The sequence below is a fragment of the Cyprinus carpio genome, chromosome B9 (genome assembly GCF_018340385.1).
Source record: "Cyprinus carpio isolate SPL01 chromosome B9, ASM1834038v1, whole genome shotgun sequence".
NCBI classification, from domain to species: domain Eukaryota; kingdom Metazoa; phylum Chordata; class Actinopteri; order Cypriniformes; family Cyprinidae; genus Cyprinus; species Cyprinus carpio.
Window position 1 is genome coordinate 6,915,188 of NC_056605.1, and position 22,525 is coordinate 6,937,712.

At 38.1% G+C, this 22,525-nt stretch overlaps 1 protein-coding gene across 20 annotated transcripts in view; it reads right to left on the reverse strand.

Annotated features, from left to right (window-relative positions):
* mycbp2 (MYC binding protein 2) overlaps positions 1-22,525 on the reverse strand; it is a 99,678-nt gene that overhangs the window by 33,069 nt on the left and 44,084 nt on the right. For all 20 annotated transcript variants that reach the window (XM_042730781.1, XM_042730792.1, XM_042730773.1 and 17 more), the window contains 23 exons: positions 20,957-21,091; positions 20,795-20,878; positions 20,606-20,702; positions 18,438-18,630; positions 17,099-17,373; positions 15,808-16,029; positions 15,532-15,723; positions 13,627-13,833; positions 12,301-12,438; positions 12,038-12,216; positions 11,813-11,955; positions 10,810-10,910; positions 10,434-10,652; positions 7,583-7,805; positions 6,136-6,254; positions 5,668-5,755; positions 4,761-4,810; positions 4,504-4,676; positions 4,240-4,384; positions 3,958-4,164; positions 2,411-2,466; positions 2,199-2,314; positions 1,832-1,929 (listed from right to left, as the gene is read on the reverse strand). In XM_042730781.1, the coding sequence (XP_042586715.1) occupies positions 1,832-1,929; positions 2,199-2,314; positions 2,411-2,466; positions 3,958-4,164; positions 4,240-4,384; positions 4,504-4,676; positions 4,761-4,810; positions 5,668-5,755; positions 6,136-6,254; positions 7,583-7,805; positions 10,434-10,652; positions 10,810-10,910; positions 11,813-11,955; positions 12,038-12,216; positions 12,301-12,438; positions 13,627-13,833; positions 15,532-15,723; positions 15,808-16,029; positions 17,099-17,373; positions 18,438-18,630; positions 20,606-20,702; positions 20,795-20,878; positions 20,957-21,091 (3,460 nt within the window). The remainder of the gene's footprint in view (positions 1-1,831; positions 1,930-2,198; positions 2,315-2,410; positions 2,467-3,957; positions 4,165-4,239; positions 4,385-4,503; positions 4,677-4,760; positions 4,811-5,667; positions 5,756-6,135; positions 6,255-7,582; positions 7,806-10,433; positions 10,653-10,809; positions 10,911-11,812; positions 11,956-12,037; positions 12,217-12,300; positions 12,439-13,626; positions 13,834-15,531; positions 15,724-15,807; positions 16,030-17,098; positions 17,374-18,437; positions 18,631-20,605; positions 20,703-20,794; positions 20,879-20,956; positions 21,092-22,525) is intronic.

Here is a 22,525-nt window from a genome sequence, read left to right on the forward strand (position 1 = left end):
AGAGACAGTGAGACAGATGAGAAGATGGCAGGAAGCTGCAGTCAGAGAGCGAGGCTTCACAGCACAGAGAGCACAGAACCACACATCCTGTGAGGCGAGAGAAACGCCAGTCCATCCGATGAGCTTGGACACATTCGGCAGCAGAGACATTAGATTTTGAGCAGTTGTGTTGCTTGTTTCCCAGTTCAATGCACGGTAAAGAAATACACGGTGAAAACAAACAGTAACACTATTTGCACTCGTATGTATAACTAACATCCACATTAACTTAAACGAACATACCAGTGTGTGTTTGTGTGTAATATACAAGTAATAGATGCTAGGTGTAAGCTACATGCAAAGTTACAAAATATTTATAATAATTAAATAATAAATAATGGATATTGAGATGGATGTTCTTACATGTCGAGCCACAGGATGTCAACTTCCAGAATCATACATTTACAAACATCATCTTCAGTGGAAAACATTTTTGATCATCATTTCCAGAGAACAGTCCAGTTGTGAACATTTACACTACCACTGAAAGGTTTGGGATCATTATTATGAATCCTTTTATACAGCAAAGATGCATTAAAAGTGACAGGGAAAAAATTAAAATGTTAAAGGGGTCATATGATGCAATTTCAATACAGATTGTTCTAACACACCCCCACATCTATGTCACGATGTGGGAAGATTTGCATAACGCCACCCAAATGTTCACGCAAAGAACAAAGTAACTTTTATTCTCGCTGTTGCTGCCGGCGCCATGTTGTGGAGATGCTGTGTTTATCTTTGTGAAAGCGAAACTACATTGTTTGGTCTTCAAAAGAGGACACAACTAGAAATCAGTGGTAAAGTTGTATTTCAACACTGTTCCAGAACAGTTCAACACAAATATTCAGATGTGCGCTGTGCATTGTACAGAGGACGAGGACTGTTTCCTGTGAGAGTGGCCTACAACACGGTGTCTGTTTCTATAAAATGGGGCAGTTCCAACTTTGCAAGGACAGTCTGGCACTTCTGACTCACAGCCTGTAAGTTTGTTTTCATATTTAAAGAATTTGCCAATGATGATTCAAACGCGAGTTTTGAGCAGTGTAGAGTAGAGCTTGTTGTTTGTTGTTTCTCAGATCACAAATGCAGACATGGTTTTGCGTTAACGCAGCGTGATATGCAATGCAACACGTAAAAAGATAGTACAAGCCATTATAATCCTTGACATAATAATTATGTCCCCACTGGATGCAACAAATAACTCGAATATAATGGGTTTTATTGTTTTTGTCTTGTCGCGCCGGGACACGGCATCTTAATATGGTAAGTGGTGTCACCAACTTGAGGTATTCGGCCAATCACAACGTACTGGATAGCTGGCCAATAAGAGCACACCTCGCTTTTCAGAAAGGCGGGGCACAGAGGAGAAACAATAATGTTCAGTATGTGGAAAATAATGTGTTTTTTAAACTGCATTAACACTTAATTACACCAAATACACAAAATAATGTTCTTTTTAGCAACGTCATATGACCCCTTTAATGTAAGATTTCTATTTCAAATAAATGCTGTTCTTTTAAATATTCTATTCATCAAAAGGCAGGGGAAAATGTGTCGAGGTTTTCACAAAAATATTAAGCAGCACAACTGTTTTCAACATTGTTTCTTGAGCAGCAAATCAGCATATTAGAATGATTTCTGAAGATCATGTGACACTGAAGACTGGAGTAATGATGCTGAAAATTCAGCTTTGCATCACAGGAATACATTATTTGAAAATATATTACCAACCCCAAACTTTTGAATGTGGTATAAATTGAATGGCTGAAGTGGTCAGATTTTGGGAACTCACCTTGCAAGGCTGAGGTTCAGCTTTAGGTTTGACCATCTGTGTGCCAGGAGGGATCATTCCTTTGGGTGGATCTTTGACCTCCACCTCCAGACCAGCATCTGAACAAACATTATTCTAGTCAGCAAACCCATTTCATGAGCTCTGTAATATCAAGAGCTACTATAATGGTTAAAAAAAAACAAAAAAAAAACCAAAAACAAAAAAAAGGCTTCATGCTAAATTACTATGTATCACATTTTCTTTTTTTTTCTGAAGAAACTGATTTTGTAAACCTATTTGAGCACTAGAAACATACATGATCCACTTTAGACACCCTCCAAACACAGATCTCTAATTTGAAGATTAATAAATCCTGAAAAGCAGTTACCAATCTCAATGCCATCGATGGTCACATGAATGGTGTACAGCCCGACAGCACCAGGGGTCCAGTTAGCGCTGTAGGTACCGTCTGTGTTTGCCCGGATAAGCATGTTCTCACTGGGTCTGAGTAAAAAGTGAACACACTGAACATGAAACCTGTTCTTACATTTGAATTTGTCTGTAATTTATGTATGACAGGTAGAAAAATAGTCTTTGAACCTCTTTGGTGTCGGTGAGGCGAAGCGAAGCTCTTCAAAGGAGTAATTTTCATATGCCTGCATTAAAAAAAGTTGTAATGAAAATTCACCCTATATATTTTGTAAATGCATGTTATTGATCTTGTATCAAATGATTCATCCAAGAATTAACTGCAAATTTTCTAATCTAATGAACCAAACAATGGCTAAAATAAAATATCTGCCCTACATTTTTTTTTCCCTCAATAATCCATTTCATGGTGTTTTACATCACAATACAGAAGAAACAATCTGCCATTAATTGCGTTACATTACATAAAGTGTGACTTAAATGTCCAGATAATGCTGCCAAATTTGGAGAGATTTTTTTTTTTTTTGAAAAACTAATTTTCTGATAAAAACGTATTCCTAATTTTAAATGCAATTTTTAAAAAATCGCTGCGATTGTTTGTAGGGCTGCACAATTTGGCCAAAAAGTTGTACAAAAAAGGAAATAAATGAATAAAATAAAATAAGAAATCTTACTATTGTAATATTTCACCATAAAAAAAAAGAAAAAATCCTACTATTACTACTAATAATTAGATTTTACTTTACTTTGCAACTGTAAAATTAAAATACTAATCTTTATGGCTGGCTTAATTTCATAATTTGCAAATGTTAAATTAGTAAACATTTATTTTGATGGAAAACCGCAGAGAGCCCTTAAAATTTCTCTTTTGTTGTTGCTTTTCATTACAAGTTTGGGAAGATGATTAAAACTTGAAAATTTATAGAAAATTGAACTGCGGCCTTTGCAATTTATTAAAGGGATGCTCCATCCCAAAATGAAAATTTTGTCATTAATCACTTACCCCCATGTCATTCCAAATCCGTAAAAGCTTAGTTCGCCTTCGGAAAACAATTTAAGATGGAAACCGGGAGGCTTGTGACTGTCCCATAGACTACCAAATAAATAACAGTGTCAAGGTCCAGAAAAGTATGACAGACATCGTCAGGCTCTTCTGTATCAGCCGCGCCACAAGGATACATTTTTTATGTGTATTTACGCTTTGGTTTGAAAGAACTTGAAAGAGTTGCTGACAAGGCTGACACAAGAGCATACGCTGCCTGCGTACAGCTCAGAATTGCCAAAATGGCGCTACGCTGATTTGGAGAGACACAGAGGAGAGGTATTGTTGTATAAAGACATTATTTTTGTTTTCTTCATGTACAGAAAGTATTCTCGTCACTTCATAATGTTACAGTTGAACCACTGATGGCAGATGGACTATTCTGACGATGCTTTTCATACTTTCCTGGACCTTGACACTGTTATTTATTTGGCAGTCTATGTGACAGTCACAAGCCTCCCGGTTTTCATCCAAAATTGTGTTCCGAAGACAAATGAAGATTTTAAGGGTTTGGAACGACAAGGGGTTAAGTGATTAATGACAAAATTTTAATTTTGGGGTGGAGTATCCCTTTAAGCCATATCCCAGTTTCAGTTCTATATCAATTAATTGTGCTGCCCCAGTCAAAATTATTTTTGCAGCTACTGTATTTATCAAGTCAGGAGATGAGAGGAACCTTCATCATGGTGATGGCGATATATCGGGCCTCTTTGATGATCATGGGCTCATAAGTCGCCTCCAGTTTGGGAGGTGGGTGGCCACCGTAGGTGAGGTCAGTGCCTGATGTGGAATTAGAGGAGCTGCCTGGCAAACGCTGCAGTTTCTTCATGTTCTCCTGCTGGATGGACTTCTTCTGAGAGACAGGAACAGCCTTGACTTCAACCTACAACACAGAGCAGAGGCAGTTAGGTATATGCTGGTTTCAGAACATACCCTTTGATACGAGAAAGGTGTTAACCTTCATGTTTGGCACATGCACAACATCTCCATATTGGTCTTTGGTCTGCACCACAACAGTAGTGGGCCAGCCACAGCGGATGTCATCTTTGTTCAGGATGAGCGAGGTCTTTTGAGGGTCTGCGTAGGAGTCTGGCTGAAGCCACCTGGGACAGCAGAACGGTAAAGATGCTAAGATGAGGGTCAGGTTTTAAAGGATGTAATAAACGGCACACATATTAGATTCTTTATGAATAAAGGGAGCTGAAAAATGTTCGAGGCAGACCTGGCGAGCCGCCCGCCGCTGGAGTTCTGCACACAGGTGATGAAGTCCTCTAGGAAGGAGTGTTCATTAGTCTGCAGGTGCAGTGGCAGGTTGCCTTCCAGCGCCTCTAGGATTGTGGGAGAGTGAGAAAGCGCCAGTCCCTTCCCCAGGAGCCCCGAGTGGGCTTTACACACCTGCTCGACACAAGCACATGATTACAGCTCAGTCTGATGATGGTACTGTGCTCATAAACACCAAAACTAGTTCTAATTCAGTACCTGGAGTGAGGCCTCCTCTAAAATCTCCAAATCCTCCTCCAGCTCATTTCCTGTAAGATAGTACATAATCCACATTATCAGATGAAAAAGACACAAAGTTCATGCTTATGATTTTATCAGTGGCACCAATAAAAGAAATATTAAGTTAACTTCTTTTTCCAATAGCTCAGATGGAGCTTTTCCAGTAACAAGCTACTTAAGACTTTTAGAAGTTCCAGTGTACCGTGACAAAACACAAAATTGCTGTATAAATGTCAAATTGTGTTATGCTTTGCAGAAAGCTGTGGCAATATTCAAATCACCTCTCAGCTATAAAAAATTTGCTTCATTCTTGTGAATCACTTCATTTTGGAATTTTTACATATATGAAATGATTCATTTGTACATTCTTTTGTTTAAGCAAAACATTTAGCCAAATTAAAATTTGGAGTTAAATTTACTAAATTTATCAATTATCAAATGTATCAATTTTATATAGGGTATGAAAAAAAAAAAATATGGTATGGTCAGATAAATTAATCCCTTTTTATCTATTAAAATCCTGTTACTCTATCTAAGATTAATTCAAACACCTTTATATGTAAATATGTAAATAAATACACTACCGTTCAAATATTTGAAGTCAATACGATTTTTTGAATGTTTTTAAAATAATGTTTTTTAATCAAGGCTTCATATATCTTTTCTGTTATGGCAAAGCTGAATTATCTGCATCATTACTTCAGTGTTCAGTGTCACACTATCCTACCGAAATCAGTCTAATATGCTAATTTGCTGCTCAACAAACATTCCTTATTATTATCAGTGTTGAAAACAGGTCAACAGTGGGAACTGAGTAGCTATTAGCGTGCCACGTCACAGTTTCTACTCATCTTCTCCAGCACTGGCAAGCAGCACTCATTCTTACCTATGGGTAGGGCAAGATCCTTTTTCATGAGTGCAGCTGCACACACGCTTCCCAAATAGGCCAATTCCTTCTCCAGCTGAATAATTCCCTGAAACCACAGCCACGTTTACATTACATTCAGATTTACAGCCACATGACAGATGCCTCAAATACATATGTAGTATGGACTATTCCTTTCTCTGGTCAAAAACCATCCGTAACTGAGATGCTAGTAGTAGTAAATAACTTTTAGATGTCCAAGTTGAAACAGTTTCCACCTAGATTTCAATACACATTTGTTGTATGAACAACAGCACTACTCATGTTTCTTTTCTATTAATTTCTGTAAATGTTGACCTGCAAATTATGTAATTTAACAGTGCAGGGCCACATAGGGTAAAAAGTAGGGTAAATGGGCTCCTCAGATGTTAATACCTCATTTCATGCATTGGGCTCAGGTTTAAAACACATTCATATTGAATTTCATACCTCATCAAGACCAGGGTTAAACTCATAACCAACAGCGACACATTTGAATCCATAGAAACAGGCTTTCTCGTCTTTCACATAATCTGATGCAGTTTCCAAGGAGAAGTGGGCTTCGTTACCTGATATTAGAGAAAGTGAATCAGTTAATGGGCGAGTCAGTGTAGCATAACTCATTTTGAATAATAATAATAATAATAAGATGCAGGGTTATTACAGTTAATAAAAGTAAAACTACACAGAGCTCCAAACTGTGACTAAAACGGTCGCATTTGCGACCAAAAATATTAAATTGCGAGTTAAGTTTTTGCTGAGGTCACCACTGGCGACTAGGCCTATGTATTTACATGTTATAACTTAAAATTTGCATGCAATGTGTTTTTTCCTGATTGTTTCACGATAGCATCATTTGCTATGTTCACGTATTAAACTGAGATGATGTGCATCAAAGTTTTAATGAAAAAAAAAAAAAACAGTCCTCATCTCTGCTGCACAGCAGCGCTGACGCACACCTGATAAACGCATATGCAGCTCAGCTGTGCAGCCTGAGAGAGATTTAAATTACGGAGACGTGCGAAGTGAAAGTGTACAAAAGCAGAGTCTATTTCATGCACAACTTGAACAAACAATTCTCGTTTATAATCATTAATAATATGGCTTCTTAACAAGATCTTAGGTCTATGCTGTGCTCTGTTAATGCGTGAACTTCATTATTTGAAGCGCACTTGCCGTCCAGTAATCGCAAAAAGCTTTGTGCTTTTTTACTTTTTAATTAACAAAGTATCAGCTTTAAAATTATTCAAAATTCATAAAATACAAACAATAACTACAGTTTTTTGGCACACTTTAATGCGGCAGGCGAGATCGCTTTAGATCCTCAGTTCAAGCAGCAAGTGAAGCCATTTAATATTTCTCTTTACTACTATAGTACATAATAAACATGAATTAACATCAAATGGTAGGCTATTTTATAAGAGAGCCTACAGTGCAACTTACTGAAATGTCTCATGTAAAAGCTCATTCAGTGTTTCAAACCTCTAAAAACGTAAAAACCCTAAAAACATCAAAACACAATACCCCTATAAGACGCGATAACAACACTAATAACAGTACACTATAATATCACACCACACAACATCAAAAATTTTTATATTCATCATTAAAAAATGCCTGAGCAAAGTGCCAAAGCCCTCACAGAGATAACATTCTAAAAACAATCCCAAAATCTTCCTGATTGGAATCTGGTGTTTATAAACCCTCTGTAGGACAAAATAAAGCTTTATATTCAAGGGCCTAGAAGTGGTGTTAAGTAAACATCTCAATAAATGGGTTCTTTTTAATGACTGAACATCAACAAATACTGACACGTAAACAGCATGTTAATCAGCACGAAAGCACAAGTGAACATTTATAAAGCTCTGAATTTGGCTGTCTGGGACATCGCTGTTACCTGGCAGCACCAAGACAGAGGTGGGCCAGCCACTGGAGCCAGAGAACTTCTTGAGCTCAGTCCAGCTGTTGATGGTCTCGTGAGCCAGAGATTTGGAGCCAAGCCCAGAGAAGTGCATCGATCGGCTGGGGATCAGGAGACGGAGGACATCTTCTGGCTGTGCCGTGCCACACTGAGGATCAAACTCAATGGTCACCCAGCGAACACAGTCTGGGAAGGAAACCTGGAAACCAGCACAGGGATGTAATTAAACCACTCTCATTAAGGTACACTGGTCATACCGCATCTCAACTTGTAACAAGTTGACTGGATGATCTGTCTGGTTGTATAGGGTGCAGATAGGGAGTTGATAGGTTGTTCTGGGTGATTGTTTAGGATGTTGCTGGGGAGTTATTTGGGTGTTCTGGGTGATTGTATAGGATGTCGCTGGGGAGTTATTTGGGTGTTCTGTGTTATTGTATAGGATGTTGCTGGGGAGTTATTTGGGTGTTCTGGGTGATTGTTTAGGATGTCGCTGAGGAGTTGATCAGGTGTTCTTGGTGGTTGTTTAGGATGTTGCTGGGAAATTATTTGGGTGTTCTGGGCGATTGTTTAGGATGTTGCTGGGGAGTTGATTGGGTGTTCTGGGCGATTGTTTAAGATGTTGAGTGGGGGTTATTTGTGTGTTCTGGGTGATTGTATAGGATGTTGCTGGGGAGTTATTTGGGTGTTCTGGGTGATTGTATAGGATGTTGCTGGGGAGCTGATTGGGTGTTCTGGGTGGTTGTTTAGGATGTTGCTGGGGAGTTATTTGGGTGTTCTGGGTGATTGTAAAGGATTTTGCTGGGGAGTTATTTGGGTGTTCTGGGCGATTTTTTAGGATGTTGCTGGGGAGTTATTTGGGTGTTCTGGGTGATTGTTTAGGATTTTGCTGGGGAGTTATTTGGGTGTTCTGGGTGATTGTAAAGGATTTTGCTGGGGAGTTATTTGGGTGTTCTGGGTGATTGTAAAGGATTTTGCTGGGGAGTTATTTGGGTGTTCTGGGCGATTGTATAGGATGTCGCTGGGGAGTTATTTGGATGTTCTGGGCGATTGTATAGGATTTTTCTGGGGAGTTATTTGGGTGTTCTGGGTGGTTGTTTAGGATGTTGCTGGGGAGCTGATTGGGTGTCCTGGGCGACTGTTTAGGATGTTGCTGGGGAGTTAAATTGGGTGTCCTGGGCGACTGTTTAGGATGTTGCTGGGGAGCTGATTGGGTGTCCTGGGCGACTGTTTAGGATGTTGCTGGGGAGTTAAATTGGGTGTCCTGGGCGACTGTTTAGGATGTTGCTGGGGAGTTAAATTGGGTGTCCTGGGCGACTGTTTAGGATGTTGCTGGGGATTTAAATTGGGTGTCCTGGGTGATTGTTTAGGATGTCGCTGGGGAGTTATTTGGGTGTTCTGGGCGATTGTATAGGATGTTGCTGGGGAGCTGATTGGGTGTCCTGGGTGGTTGTTTAGGATGTTGCTGGGGAGCTGATTGGGTGTCCTGGGTGGTTGTTTAGGATGTTGCTGGGGAGTTAAATTGGGTGTCCTGGGCGACTGTTTAGGATGTTGCTGGGGATTTAAATTGGGTGTCCTGGGTGATTGTATAGGATGTTGCTGGGGAGCTGATTGGGTGTCCTGGGCGACTGTTTAGGATGTTGCTGGGGAGTTAAATTGGGGTGTCCTGGGCGACTGTTTTAGGATGTTGCTGGGGAGTTAAATTGGGTGTCCTGGGCGACTGTTTAGGATGTTGCTGGGGATTTAAATTGGGTGTCCTGGGCGACTGTTTAGGATGTTGCTGGGGATTTAAATTGGGTGTCCTGGGCGACTGTTTAGGATGTTGCTGGGGAATTATTTGGGTGTTCTGGGTGATTGTATAGGATGTTGCTGGGGAGCTGATTGGGTGTCCTGGGCGACTGTATAATATGTTGCTCGGGAGCTGATTGGGTGTCCTGGGTGGTTGTTTAGGATGTTGCTGGGGAGTTAAATTGGGTGTCCTGGGCGACTGTTTAGGATGTTGCTGGGGATTTAAATTGGGTGTCCTGGGCGACTGTTTAGGAGTGTGTTTTAAATTGGGTGGGGTGATTTTAGGATGTTGCTGGGGATTTATTGGGTGTCCTGGGTGATTGTTTAGGATGTTGCTGGGGAGTTATTTGGGTGTCCTGGGTGACTGTATAGGATGTTGCTGGGGAGCTGATTGGGTGTCCTGGGCGACTGTTTAGGATGTTGCTGGGGAGTTAAATTGGGTGTCCTGGGCGACTGTTTAGGATGTTGCTCGGGGAGTTAAATTGGGTGTCCTGGGCGACTGTTTAGGATGTTGCTGGGGAGTTAAATTGGGTGTCCTGGGCGACTGTTTAGGATGTTGCTGGGGAGTTAAATTGGGTGTTCCAGGCGATTGTTTAGGGTGTTGCTAGGGAGTTAAGTTGGTTGTTCTGGGCGATTGTTTAGGGTTTTGCTGCGAAGTTGATTAAAATTATTAGAAAAATGTGCATGAAAACCATTAATCAGTATAAAAGTGTGAAACAGTACTATTTAAATTGCAGTTTATGCCACCTTTGTGTCTTATTTAAAACTGTCAACATCTTTTCGAGCTGCAATAACATTTAATGACTGACTGGTCAGTGTTTGTGGTTTTAAAAGTCTGACTACTTTTTTATGGTTATCAAGAACAGTCAGACAATGGTAATGTCAAGTCTTGTAAGCAGTTTCTAAAGTGTCATGAGTGATTGCTAGAGCATTGCTAAGTTATTCTTGTTAGTTGGCAGGGTGATGTAAACAGGTTGCTAGATAATAAATATCTAGATTTGCCCATATTCTGTTGAATGTCAAGAAACGCGAACTAATGTACCTTGTACTGCGTGACAGCAGCCTGCTTGTAGGGGTGATCACTCTCTATGACAGCATAGTGATTTGAGGTGGTGCAAGCTGATAGACCCTGCTCTGGCTGGTTCCCAGTGGTACTGTCTGTTGACTGGTTGGGATTGAAAGCGGGAGGGGCATATTTCTGGTTCAGGGCAGAAACAGCTGGAAGAAGTTCCTGCACCAAACCAAACACTTCGACCGCAGCCTAAGAGAAGACAACAATTACAATTTTAAAACAGTTAGGCGTTGAGAAAGATATCATGAGAAAAAGGGAACTAACAATACTTGACTTGGCAGAGGAGACTGATCATTATCGCATCAAGAGCCAAGACTGCTAATTACATGAAGAAAAACTCCCATACCTTAGGGACAGAGGCAGCCACAGGACCAATGTAAGCCAAAATAAGTGGAAGCAGCATTGAGAAAAGACTGGAGGAACTCAGGAGTTCTGGAATGTCTTCAACTGTAGAGACATCAGTAATATCAATCAATGTATATCCAACAAATAACAGTAAATCTCAAATGTTAGCAGTCAGTAATGTTTTTACATTTTTTAAAAGAAGCCCCTTATGTTCACCAAGGCTGCATTTGTTATATTTATAAAAAAAAACTAAAAAAAAAACTTAAGATTGTAAAAACTACTTATTTGGTGTGTCTCGTGATCCTTCAGCAATCTTTCTAATAAGCTGATTTGGTGCTCAAGAGACATTTCTTATCAACAATGTTGAAAACAGTTTTGCAGCTTAATATTTAGAAATTTTAAATATAAATATTTTGTAACATTAGAAATGTCCGCACTGTCACATTTTATAAATGTAACGCATTCTTGCTGAATAAAAGTTGTTTTTTTTTTTTAAAGGGGTGGTTTATGACTATTTAACTTTTTTAACGTTAGTTAGTGTGTAATGTTGCTTTTTGAGCATAAACAATATCTTCAAAGTTACGATGCTAAAAGTTCAATGCAAACTAATGTATCTTTTAAAATTCTGGCAGTTTACTGCCTACAAAAACAGCAAAAATAGTTTTTAACAATAGTATATATATTTATAAAAATTAAGCCTAATAAGACTGTTAAGACAGGTTCTTTTTTTGCATGTGTGTATATTTTCCCCCATTTTTTTCTGCAATTTCCATTATTCTTATTTTATTAACATTGCAGTAATAAGAATGAGGTCATTTTTTTATTAAGTTAATTAAATGCTTAATTATCACAAATTAATGTTACAATGCAAAATGTTCATGTTAAGCAAAAAGTCTTATCTCTATTATATTAGCATTAGCTCAACAAATGGTTTGAGTATGGTTTGGGACTATGCTTTTTTGCAACCAATAGCAGTTGGGGAAGCCTACAGAAGTGATCCTTACCGTCCGCAGCAAAGGCCCTGTGGAGGAGGTCTTTGGCCGCCCGCACCACCACACTGACTACAGAAAGAGCACGACTGCAGTTCTTGTCCTCTTCATTGGCTTTGCTTAACAGCTGTGACTGCAGGTCACCATCATATTCACTCCTGTAACAAACAACCAGGATCAACAAGATGTAACATAAATAAGAGTTTTTTTTTAAGGCAGTGAAAGGAATTAAGTACAGACCTGTAATAGAGAATCTGAGGAATCTGGCCTCTGGTCTGGTTGGTGCCGTTGCTGCTCAGGCTGCAGGTGCTGAAGGTGAAGGAAACTCCATCAGAGCACTGTACGGTGGTTATGCCTCCGTCTCCATTGGCTGTGCGGCTGCCATAGTTCCGCAGGCGGACAGCATATTTCACATTCTCCTGCAAGAGCAACAGGGTAGGTGTGAGTTTGTGTTGAAATGAAGTTTTTTGCTTCGCACAATTCATGTGTAAAAATCACAGCACCTTCAGAGGAACAGCTTTGTCCAGACGGATCTCAGCAATGTCACTGGAGGAGTCATCAGTGCTGTAAGTGCCTTTGACCAGTTCTAGAGACGTCCATCTGTGGGAGTGGGCGGAATCTCCAGGGTGCTCCGTCTGAGCCTGATGAAACGGGACAGATGGACAGAACAGGAACACAGAGAAAAACAACAGGGTAAGACACTGGGATAACTCATTCACAAACACTCTAACTTACAGGAACGGTTCACCCAAAAACGAGTTTGTCTCAAACAGATTTGGCACCAAGTATATTTTGCAGAATAGAAGTCACTTTTTTTGCATGCATAGACATCATATCAGTTCAAGCACTGCTAACTTGACATCGCAGCCTATTCAACATCAAACAAAAATGCAGTCAACCAAACAGTTACACAACTCATTTGAAATTATTAGTTGTACAATACGGCAGTGCCAGGCAGTGTGACAGCCGCCCCATCGTGGTGGTATATCAAACACATCTGTGCCCATGTGAAGTTTGCTGTTCTACATGGATATTGGAACAAAGCCATGTTTACAATAGTTAGCAATCAAATGTCACATCATTAATATAATATATATATTTTTTAAATCTGTGTCAAACTGAGAGGTACGTGGCCCCAGAAATTTGGATTAAGTTTATCTTTATATTCTGTTTGGTGAGCTGCTCACCCTTTTTTCCATGATTTTAACAATATTCCTTGAGTTACCGTACCAGACTAAACATGAAACCTTTTCTTTCGCTTCTCAAATTCTCATCATCTATCTTTATTGTAGGGGATTTACGTTTCTTGTATGGGATTTAAACATTTATTAAAGTTTATTTTCCTTGTTTCAATCACTTTTAATCCCAATGTTTGCATTCTTTTATGTGGTAAAGTAGAAAAACGCTGTGGATCAGCTATATTTTTACTTCTAAAAATCATTATTTGTTGAAAGACATTGGTCAGTGCAAGAAGACAACTGAAGGTCAATTAGAAATGACAGGTCTGTGTGTATGTACAGAAATGTTGTATCTTTTGGTTTCAGTTTTTATTTCTCTCTGTACAGCACATTTCCCACACACCACTTTTCTAGGACTTTCTGGATCTTGACAGACATGTTCACAATAAACTGCTGTTGTATAGAAAGGAGCTGTGAGTAGAAAATAATCCTCATTTTATGTTACAGCTTAAAAATTACAGCATGCAGGTATGGAATCATATGAGAATGAGTAAATAATGACAGAACATTCATTTTTGCACAGACATTTCCTTTAACAATCAGAAGTCTAGCTTCCATGTAACATCAGGTGACGAAAACAAAAAGACTTACATCATCAGCAAGCACCTCCAGCTCGTACTCATGGATGCCTCCTCCTCCGTACACACAGAAGCCCACCAGCACCACCCCTGGCTTGTCCACCGTGAAGCAGATGGCATCGGGGGAGCCGTTCCCCGTGTTCCAGCTGCGTCCCTGGCTGGTCTTGGTGAAGCGGTTGGGGGTGGACTTCACAGAGTGGAGGGAGTTCAGCCCATCCACCTGTACAACAATAAAGAAGTTTCAAAATTTTAGACAATAATTTACATTTAATGTAGAGTCATCGCGGCACATTAGAGGTTCAGTTGTGTAATTTTGGGGTGAACTGTCCCTTTAAGATAAAGTGTCACTTCTTTTCCCAGCAGGTGGCAGCAGGCCATATAACTGAGGATGTTTTTGTTTTTAACAGGAGCCTCAATGAGAACCGCCACCTACAACCATTCTTTGCCTGATCTACTGCAAACAGCAGAAATTGAATGCCATTTGTGCGACTCTATTAGTGATTTGCATTTCACCTTTGGAAACGGACACTGTTAAAAAAAAGTAAAACAGCTGTAGCGCTCTTCATAACGTATTCTAATAGAACATGACAGGCCAGTTTCTATGGCAACGAGCCAATGGCCTTTTCAGAATCAGCTGAAAGAGAGATGGACTGTAGCAGACTGTTGTGGTCCGGTGGAAGACACACCTGTGCACATGACTAAGCTTCATGTATCCCGCAAGAGCAGGCCAATGTGGAATCTGCAAGCTTTACATTTGTATACTGATTTTTAGAAAATAAATATAGAATTCAAAGGATTTAAACAGGGTAAAATGTTTAACGAAGTTGGAGTAGTAGAGTCTTGTTGACCAGATTACAAAATATGTAATAAAAAAAAGTCTAGGTACTTCATCAAATCAAAACAAATTATTAAATGAAATTAAATATCAGTCTTTCTATAACATTAGCATCATATACAGGTATTCAAGGGCAGGCTTTAAGATGGTTTAAATCCTACCTGTCCGATCGCTAACACTTTATTTAAACGGGGAGTCATCTCAATTATCACCAGTAAAGTATGGAGTGCCACAAGGATCTGTCCTAGGTCCTCTGCTATTGTCAATATACATGTTACCCCTCGGTAATATTATTAGAAAATACTGAATTAGTTTCCATTTCAATTCCCATTTAAATTGTTAATTATACTTTACTATAGTATTAAAAATATATAAATATATATATTTTTTTATATTTTAATATATTAATCATTTTTTTTTCCTCTCTCTCTCATTAAAATTATGAAAATTTGTTTCTCATTCCATTTTCATTAAGCATACATAGTATGACATGCAGGTTTTTCCAACTTTCTGCACATACAGTAATAAAAAAATGACCATAAGAATAACAGAGAAATAATATATGAAAATGTACACAAGTCAGAATTAAAATGATATAAGTTGTATATTACATAAAAATGTACCGGTTCAGGGTCCAAAGAGCCTGGGGGAAAAGCTTAAATATACAAATATATTAATAGACATATAAATATATTACAAATAACTATATTAAATATAAATATTATTTCATTTATTTAAAATATATTTAAATTGAATAATACATTTAAATGCGATGTCTTAATTTAACACATTAAAAATATATGAATATTTTATCTTTGCAAATGTATATTATATATAGAGAGATATTTTAAATATATTTACATAGATCAGTCTTTATGTTTACATCATTTTATAAACTTAATTTTAATATAAACCTTTTAAATAAAGGACATGGGACTAGGATGTTCAGAATAATCCAGATGTGCAAATCTTTCTATGGAGCTCTCTGGATACAGATTCTGCTTGTGAAGGACAAAGAGACGAGGAAGAGTGTGTCTGTGGAAGAAAGGAATGAGAAGGAAGCGGGAGATTTGTCCTCCTAACCTCAGAGCCGAGAGCAGAGGCTGTGAGCTCACTGACGATACTGGCCAGCAGGCCACAGGTGTTGGACACCAGATGAGGAGAAAAGAGCTCAACCTCCTTCCTCAGACTCTTCCTCACAGGAAGCACCACAATGACAAGCATCTTCTCCAGGACCTCCCGGAAAGTCGTCATGCCCATGAGATTCTCTTCCGTCTGATACGATAAAGAGAACTCTGTAACCACTAAGGCAGATAAACATGAATAAAATTTGAAAGATGAAAGGACGTTAGTACTCACGTGGCTGAGCTTCTCCATGTGTGCCACCAGCAGGGGGAAGCGGTGAGCGAGGGCAGAGTCATTCTCAATGCTGACCTGCTTGACGAGGGAGCGCAGCAACACCTCCCCGTCGTATGCGATAGGCAAGACGGAGGTCAGCTTGACCGACGTGTTACACAGAGCTGACATCACCGCGGCCAGCAGACGGCTGCTTGATGTGCGGAAATTGGCCTCTTGAATGTCCTGGAGGTCGACATAAAGGTCAATGTAATGATCAGTAGAGCCTCTGCTGCATCTAAGCGGACTGTGTCTGATAACGGCAAAGTGATGAATGTAAAGCTAAGATATTTGAAAAATAAAATATATGGAGGCTGTGCCTCTTTTTCTGAGAATCTATTTGATTTAGTGTCCCATTGGAGATATTTTAGAGCTCAAATTCATCAACTCTAAACCTGTCAAGAGGTTCATTTGCGGTGTGAGCTGGGAACTGAAAGTGGTTCAGCTGAAAAAAATCTCTGTTAAAAAGGCTCTGCAGGTGAATATCACAAAAACATACCTAGTTCACATTTCACCCCCCCAAAAAAAACTATTTAATCAGATTGCAAAATTGTACATATACCCCTTATATAAACACTTTCATTCAAAATAAAATATACATGAAAATATTAATCATAATTACAATTTTATAATAATGACAAAATTAAAATTATACACATTTACAAAATAGCATAATAGTCCATTTATATAGAAAAATGACAGGTATATGTTACGCTTCATGTATCCTAAATTTATATAAAAATGCATTACATTTTGCATGATGTGTTTTTTTTTCTTTTTTCAAGTATGCACATTTCCCTACAAAAAGAGAACAATTTAATTGACTTTTGTATTCCATATTATTCTCAATCATTACATTTCAAACAGAGTAACAAAATTAATATAAAGCACTGTGTTATAGAGCAAAAATGAAAAGCAGTATATTAACAAACAACCACTTTTAAAATTTTAAAACTATAAATCATCATTTGGTTTTACATTAGAATTAAAAAAAATAATAACATTTTAGATTGTAAATTATTTTTTGGGGAAAATGTTTTCTTAATTGTCATGAAAACTATTTCAGTGCAAAACAATAATAACAATAACAATAAACTTATTTGAAATTTTTTTTTTTTGATTTTGGGTAAAATCCTTCACAGGTTTATTATTTAGATTCATCCATTTATGACTTCCAGATTAGAAATGAGGCCACATCAGTCATCTGCTGATTTAAGAACAACCTGAAGCCGAAGTGTTTGGTGATGGGGATTACCTGGTCCAGGCAGTTGAGCAGGTCACAGAGGCAGGCCCACTGCAGGGCTGGAGTCGGGTAGAAGGAGTGGAAGCAGGCGGTGAAGGTGTTGTGGCACTCTTGCAGCACGGCCTCCAGCAGAGTGAGGGGTTGACTCAGATACCCCTGCGGGTCGTTGTCCAGCTTGGTCAGGCAGTTGTCCATCCCCTCTGACAGAATCTTCTTCAGGAGGCTACGTGTCTTTCCTACACACTCCGCCAGCTTGCTGGACTCCTCCACAACCGCTTTGGTACTGGCTAGAGAGGAGACACAAACAGGCATTATAAGACACAATGTGGACCAGACAGTATGGCGACAGAAATCCTTGTGCAAGCTATTTTTGAACATTTTTAAAGGAAAGGTAAAGGAGTAAATTGAAGGGAACACAATCCTTCAATATGTTATCTTAATGTAAATGTCTAGGGAGCAGAAAATGAGTTTTATGCATTTATTTACACTTTGATTTGAATGAAAACAAAGTATCCTTGTGGTGCTGTTGACACAGAGCAGCATACGCTGTTTGCATTCAGTAGATACTCTACAAATTTTTGAATAAAGTTGTTATTATGATTTTCTTTGCTCACAAAAAGTATTCTTTGCGCTTTGCAAAATTGAAGCCACTGATGTCACATGGACTGTTTTACAGATGTCCTTACTATGTTTCTGGGTCTGGGAACATTTCAGTTGCGTTGCTGTCTATGGAGGGTCAGAGAGCTCTCAGATTTAATCAGAAATATCTTAATTTGTGTTACGATGATGAACGAAGGTCTCGCGGGTTTGGAATGACATGAGTGAATAATTAATGACAGAATTTTCATTTTTGGGTGAACTAACCCTTTAACATTAGTCTTTACGGAATAGTCTCAAAAATTAACATCTTTAACACTTGCCCAAAGCTGTCTTCCACGTAACTACATGTGCTTAAAGGCCTAGCGTGACATGAGACCCTGACTATCAATATAGACTTCATCTGGAACTCGGCTTGTGACATCGACAGTCTGACTCAGCAAGAAGTGACAGCACAGATTCAGTGTATAACTATAAGTCGGGGTGACAAGGTCTTGTACTACAGTGTCAAGAGAACGACAGCAGGGCTCAAAATCAATGTGACTTAGGTCGGCATCCCATTAGCTGGTTTTTCAGCCGATAGCTTCACTTATACGGTCACTGGAGTAACAGAATGAGTGAAAGTGGCCTGTCTTAAGTGCAAGATTTCAGCAAAAAAAAATGAGATGTACACTACAAAAAACACAGTTTCCAAATAGCTAGTAGGGCGCCACCTTAAAATCCTTAAAATGTGAGCAGAAATGGTGTATGATACCAGAAATGGGGAAGATCTCGCAGATGTAGACGCGCAAGAGTCGCAGGCAGCAGGTGGCCACAAACCGCAGGCGCTCCAGGTCCAGAAGGGTGGCTGTGAACTGGAAGCCTTTGAGGCCCCTCAGCTCCTCCACCCCCAACACCAGCGTGGTCCAGCTCCAGTGCAGGACACTCAGCAGAGACTCGAAACAGTCCTGGGACAAGAACAAACACACAACTGGGAAATGAACCAAGGATCTGACCTATTATTAACTTTAACTTGTTCGTTTGACTGCACAAAGCGGATAGGCCACATGAAAAAAAAAAAAGGGCAAACAGTCAAGGGATTTCCTTAAATAATAACAAGCAATAAAACACACTGAAGTATAAACCCTTTAGAACTGGCTGCTGTACACCTGTTGCTTGCCAATTTCTTCTTTTTTTTCTTTTCTTTTTTTACAGGGCATAAGGATATTATATGGAAATTCAAACTAGTGTTGATAATATATAAATTTCTGGGAAATTTGGTACATCTGGTACATTTATGGCTCAATGACAAACAAGGTTACTAGAGATGAAAAGGAGATCTAATATATCTAATAATCTAATATAATATCTATAATATCTCAATTAAAATGTGTGTCCAATTTTAAGTAATTTATGTGTATATATTATGCATAGTTGTCTATTTATGTGTATATTTATGTTTCAAAACTTCTTCAAAAATATTTAAACAAATTTCAAACAAATATGGATTCTATGCTGTAACCATCAAGTAAAAAGTAATGTTTTTAACACCCTGAATACAAGAGAGTGTACAAAGTTTTACTATATTTAAAAATTATTTTCAAAATATAAGTCCAAAAATAATTTCCACAAAATTCATGAAATTTTGAATCACATATATATTTTTTTGTTTTTCAATTTAACAACCCTGCCATGAAAAAAAATGTATACATTAAGTTGACTGATATATTATATATAATATATATATTAATTCATTATGTTGGTTCAATAAGCAAAATCATTTTATATTATATTAAATCTAATAAGTAATTATACAAAACTACTTCACTGCTTGTTAAAAAAATCAATTCAAGATTTGCAGATTCACCATGCAATGTAAGGAGCTTCGTTGATTATAATGGAGTTTTAAAAGTGACAGCTTTTAAAGTTTATTAAGGGAGTTTTTCAAATGTGATATTGATTTAATACAACAGTTCATTAAACAAGAAGTTAATATTAAGTGACATATTTTCTGACAAAAACAATACGCTTCGCATCTACATCCAAACACAACGAAAACACATTTACAAAAAAAAACAGCTTATAAACTAATAAACTCAATTCAAACACAGTGGTGTTTCATTTATGAACGAACTGCGTTTTAAATGAATCTTGTGAGTCAATGATTCAATTACCCATTCATAAAGACAGTCACATCCTGAATTAATTAGCCATTCCAACGAATCAATTAAATGAATGATTCAGTGATAAAATAAGTGACTTGCTGCCACCTGCTGGTAGTTTCAGTTTCATTTTTAAAGTATCTTTTCTGTTATTTCAATAATTTAATATTTCTATATTCAAAATTTTATATTTAAAACATTAACCTCAACATGAATTTATGAATTTAATTACACTCATGCGACTTCTGAGCCTCATTAAATGGCTGAAAATACACCTACAAGCCACATGTGTGTTGTTCTGTGCCACCACTGTAGTACAAATTAATTTTATTTAAATACTGATTTCATTTGATTGGTAACTTATTCTTATTCTACTTGTTTTTATTAGAAATGTTAAAAAGCTTATAAATATATATTTTTTTAATTGGACATAAAAGATGACATACTTTTAATAAAGTTAGAAAAATGCCATTACAAAGGTAAAAACAAAATTCCCTGTAAATCACCTCAAATATCACCTTGTAATGGTAAGGTTAAATTTTTTGAATTCTTGATTATTGATTAGAAGGTGCTCCTAAATTTTGGCTTTTGACATAAGTGCTCCTTAAAAAAAAATAAAAAATAGGTGTAGAGCCCTGTATATATATTTTATTTATTTATATTTTCCCTGTACCCTGTTTTTTTTTATATGAACTGTATTGCAGAAATTATTAGATCTGGAAAAAACATTAAGCTTCAGATTATAGGCCCATAAGCACTCAGTGTGTTTTTGCACACATACCACAGACACGGTCCTGGCGAAAGAACGCTTGAGGATGTGCACAGGCTCACTGGTCTGCTGCTTTCCTTTGGATGCATTACCATCATTAGAGGGCAACCTGGAAAACCAAAACACAAAACGGCCATGTGAAAGAAAGAATACTCCTGATACACCAATGTGATGAGTACAGAACTGAAATTTCTCATGTACCTGTACAGCAGCTGAGGTATCTGTCCAGCATTCACATCAGTACCGTTGTTTGATTTCTTCGAGCCCTTGAACTGAAAGACCACACTGCAGGAGAGAGTTCATGGTTATAATTATCGTCATGCTGTAATGCTCACACAATGACAGTAATGCGTGTGTTTGTACCCGTCATCAGTGGTGATGGTGGCCTGGCCGTGGGAGCCGCAGTCACTGCTGGGTCCAGACACACGAGCCCACGCCACATACCACCAGCCCAACTGCAGCAGCACAGGCTCATCGAACATCATGGCGTACTTCTCCCTGCACACACCAAACAAAACATCAACACTGCATCAGTCTTTACGAGCCAGTTTTGCTCACTGTCTTTTAATCAGCTGGTGTTTTGATGATTTTTAACAGATCAGTAACAACAGATACAGCTCAAATGTTTCATTAATACAGATTTTTAAAAAAAGTGTTACCATACAATTTGCCTATATATATATATAAAGGCTGAAAACACTCTTCCTGAACTTTTATTGCTTTTCTATAGCATTGAGCCTCAAACCTCAACTATGTACTGGTTTGGTTTCTTCTTTAAACAACAAAAAGGTAAAATTATGCATGGTATAATAATGTTATACTAAAACTGGTTTACCAAAGCTATATATTTCATTTACAATTAAACAGATGAAATTTCAAATTACAGTAACATTTTACAGTACAATTTATATTATCAGGGCTCCAGACTAACATTCGAGAGCAGTGGCACCAGCACCTGATTTGGTAGCACTGAACATGTGATAATAATGTTATAAGTTTTGTCTCTTAGAAATGCACATTAGACAAGAGCTTGAGTTCAGAGTAGCAGGAGCATGAGTTGGGATGCAGATGTACATTTATTTTCATTAAAAAATCTTTCATACATTTGTACTGTAGGTCATAACCTGTAGTACAGCACCTCATTACCATGGTAAAACTTAGCCTAACTACATGGTTTCTATGGTGTTTGTATTGAAAACCCTAGCCTAAAGACCAGTAGACCAGCCTAAAGACATTCAATTACAAATCCACATCAACTGATAGAATAATTAACAAAATGATGTAATTATATTCCATTACTCCTTTGACATATATCAATATGAATATCCTACTTTTCTGCCACCGTACCATTGTTACTGTTACTACAGTAAAACTATGGTAAATGTGGGTGATTTGTGGATCAAAACGTCTTCTAACTGGATCATTGTAGCACTGTTTCTGCTGATTTCTGCATCAGTGTTGATGAGAATAACAGCTCCAATTTATTTGGCTTTAAACTACTTTAAATTAAAGAGACATGACTTGTACTGGAGAACTCTGCTCTGAACTCAAGTGCTCCTTACTGGATTTCACAGCGTTGTTTAGTGTATGATGGCGACTGGTCACTGCAATAAACGCATGTGCTCTAAACTTGCGCTACACTGCTTTCTTTTGAGGCAAGCAGATAAAAGGTCCGTGTGATGCGCAGTTCAAACGAGTACCGCTATTTTGTTCCGCTTTTGACACGTTTGGCATTTAACATATCTATCAGTTACACAAAATATCATTTATCCAGTGTGTTTGAGTTTGTTAAACCCTGCGCTGCAAACACCTCTTAAGCATACAGAATAATGCAAGTGGGCATTTTTAATTGTTTATTTATTTGTGTAATCGCGGCTTTGAATGATTATGTAATCATGGCATCCATAATCATAATCGCGATTAGAAATTTGA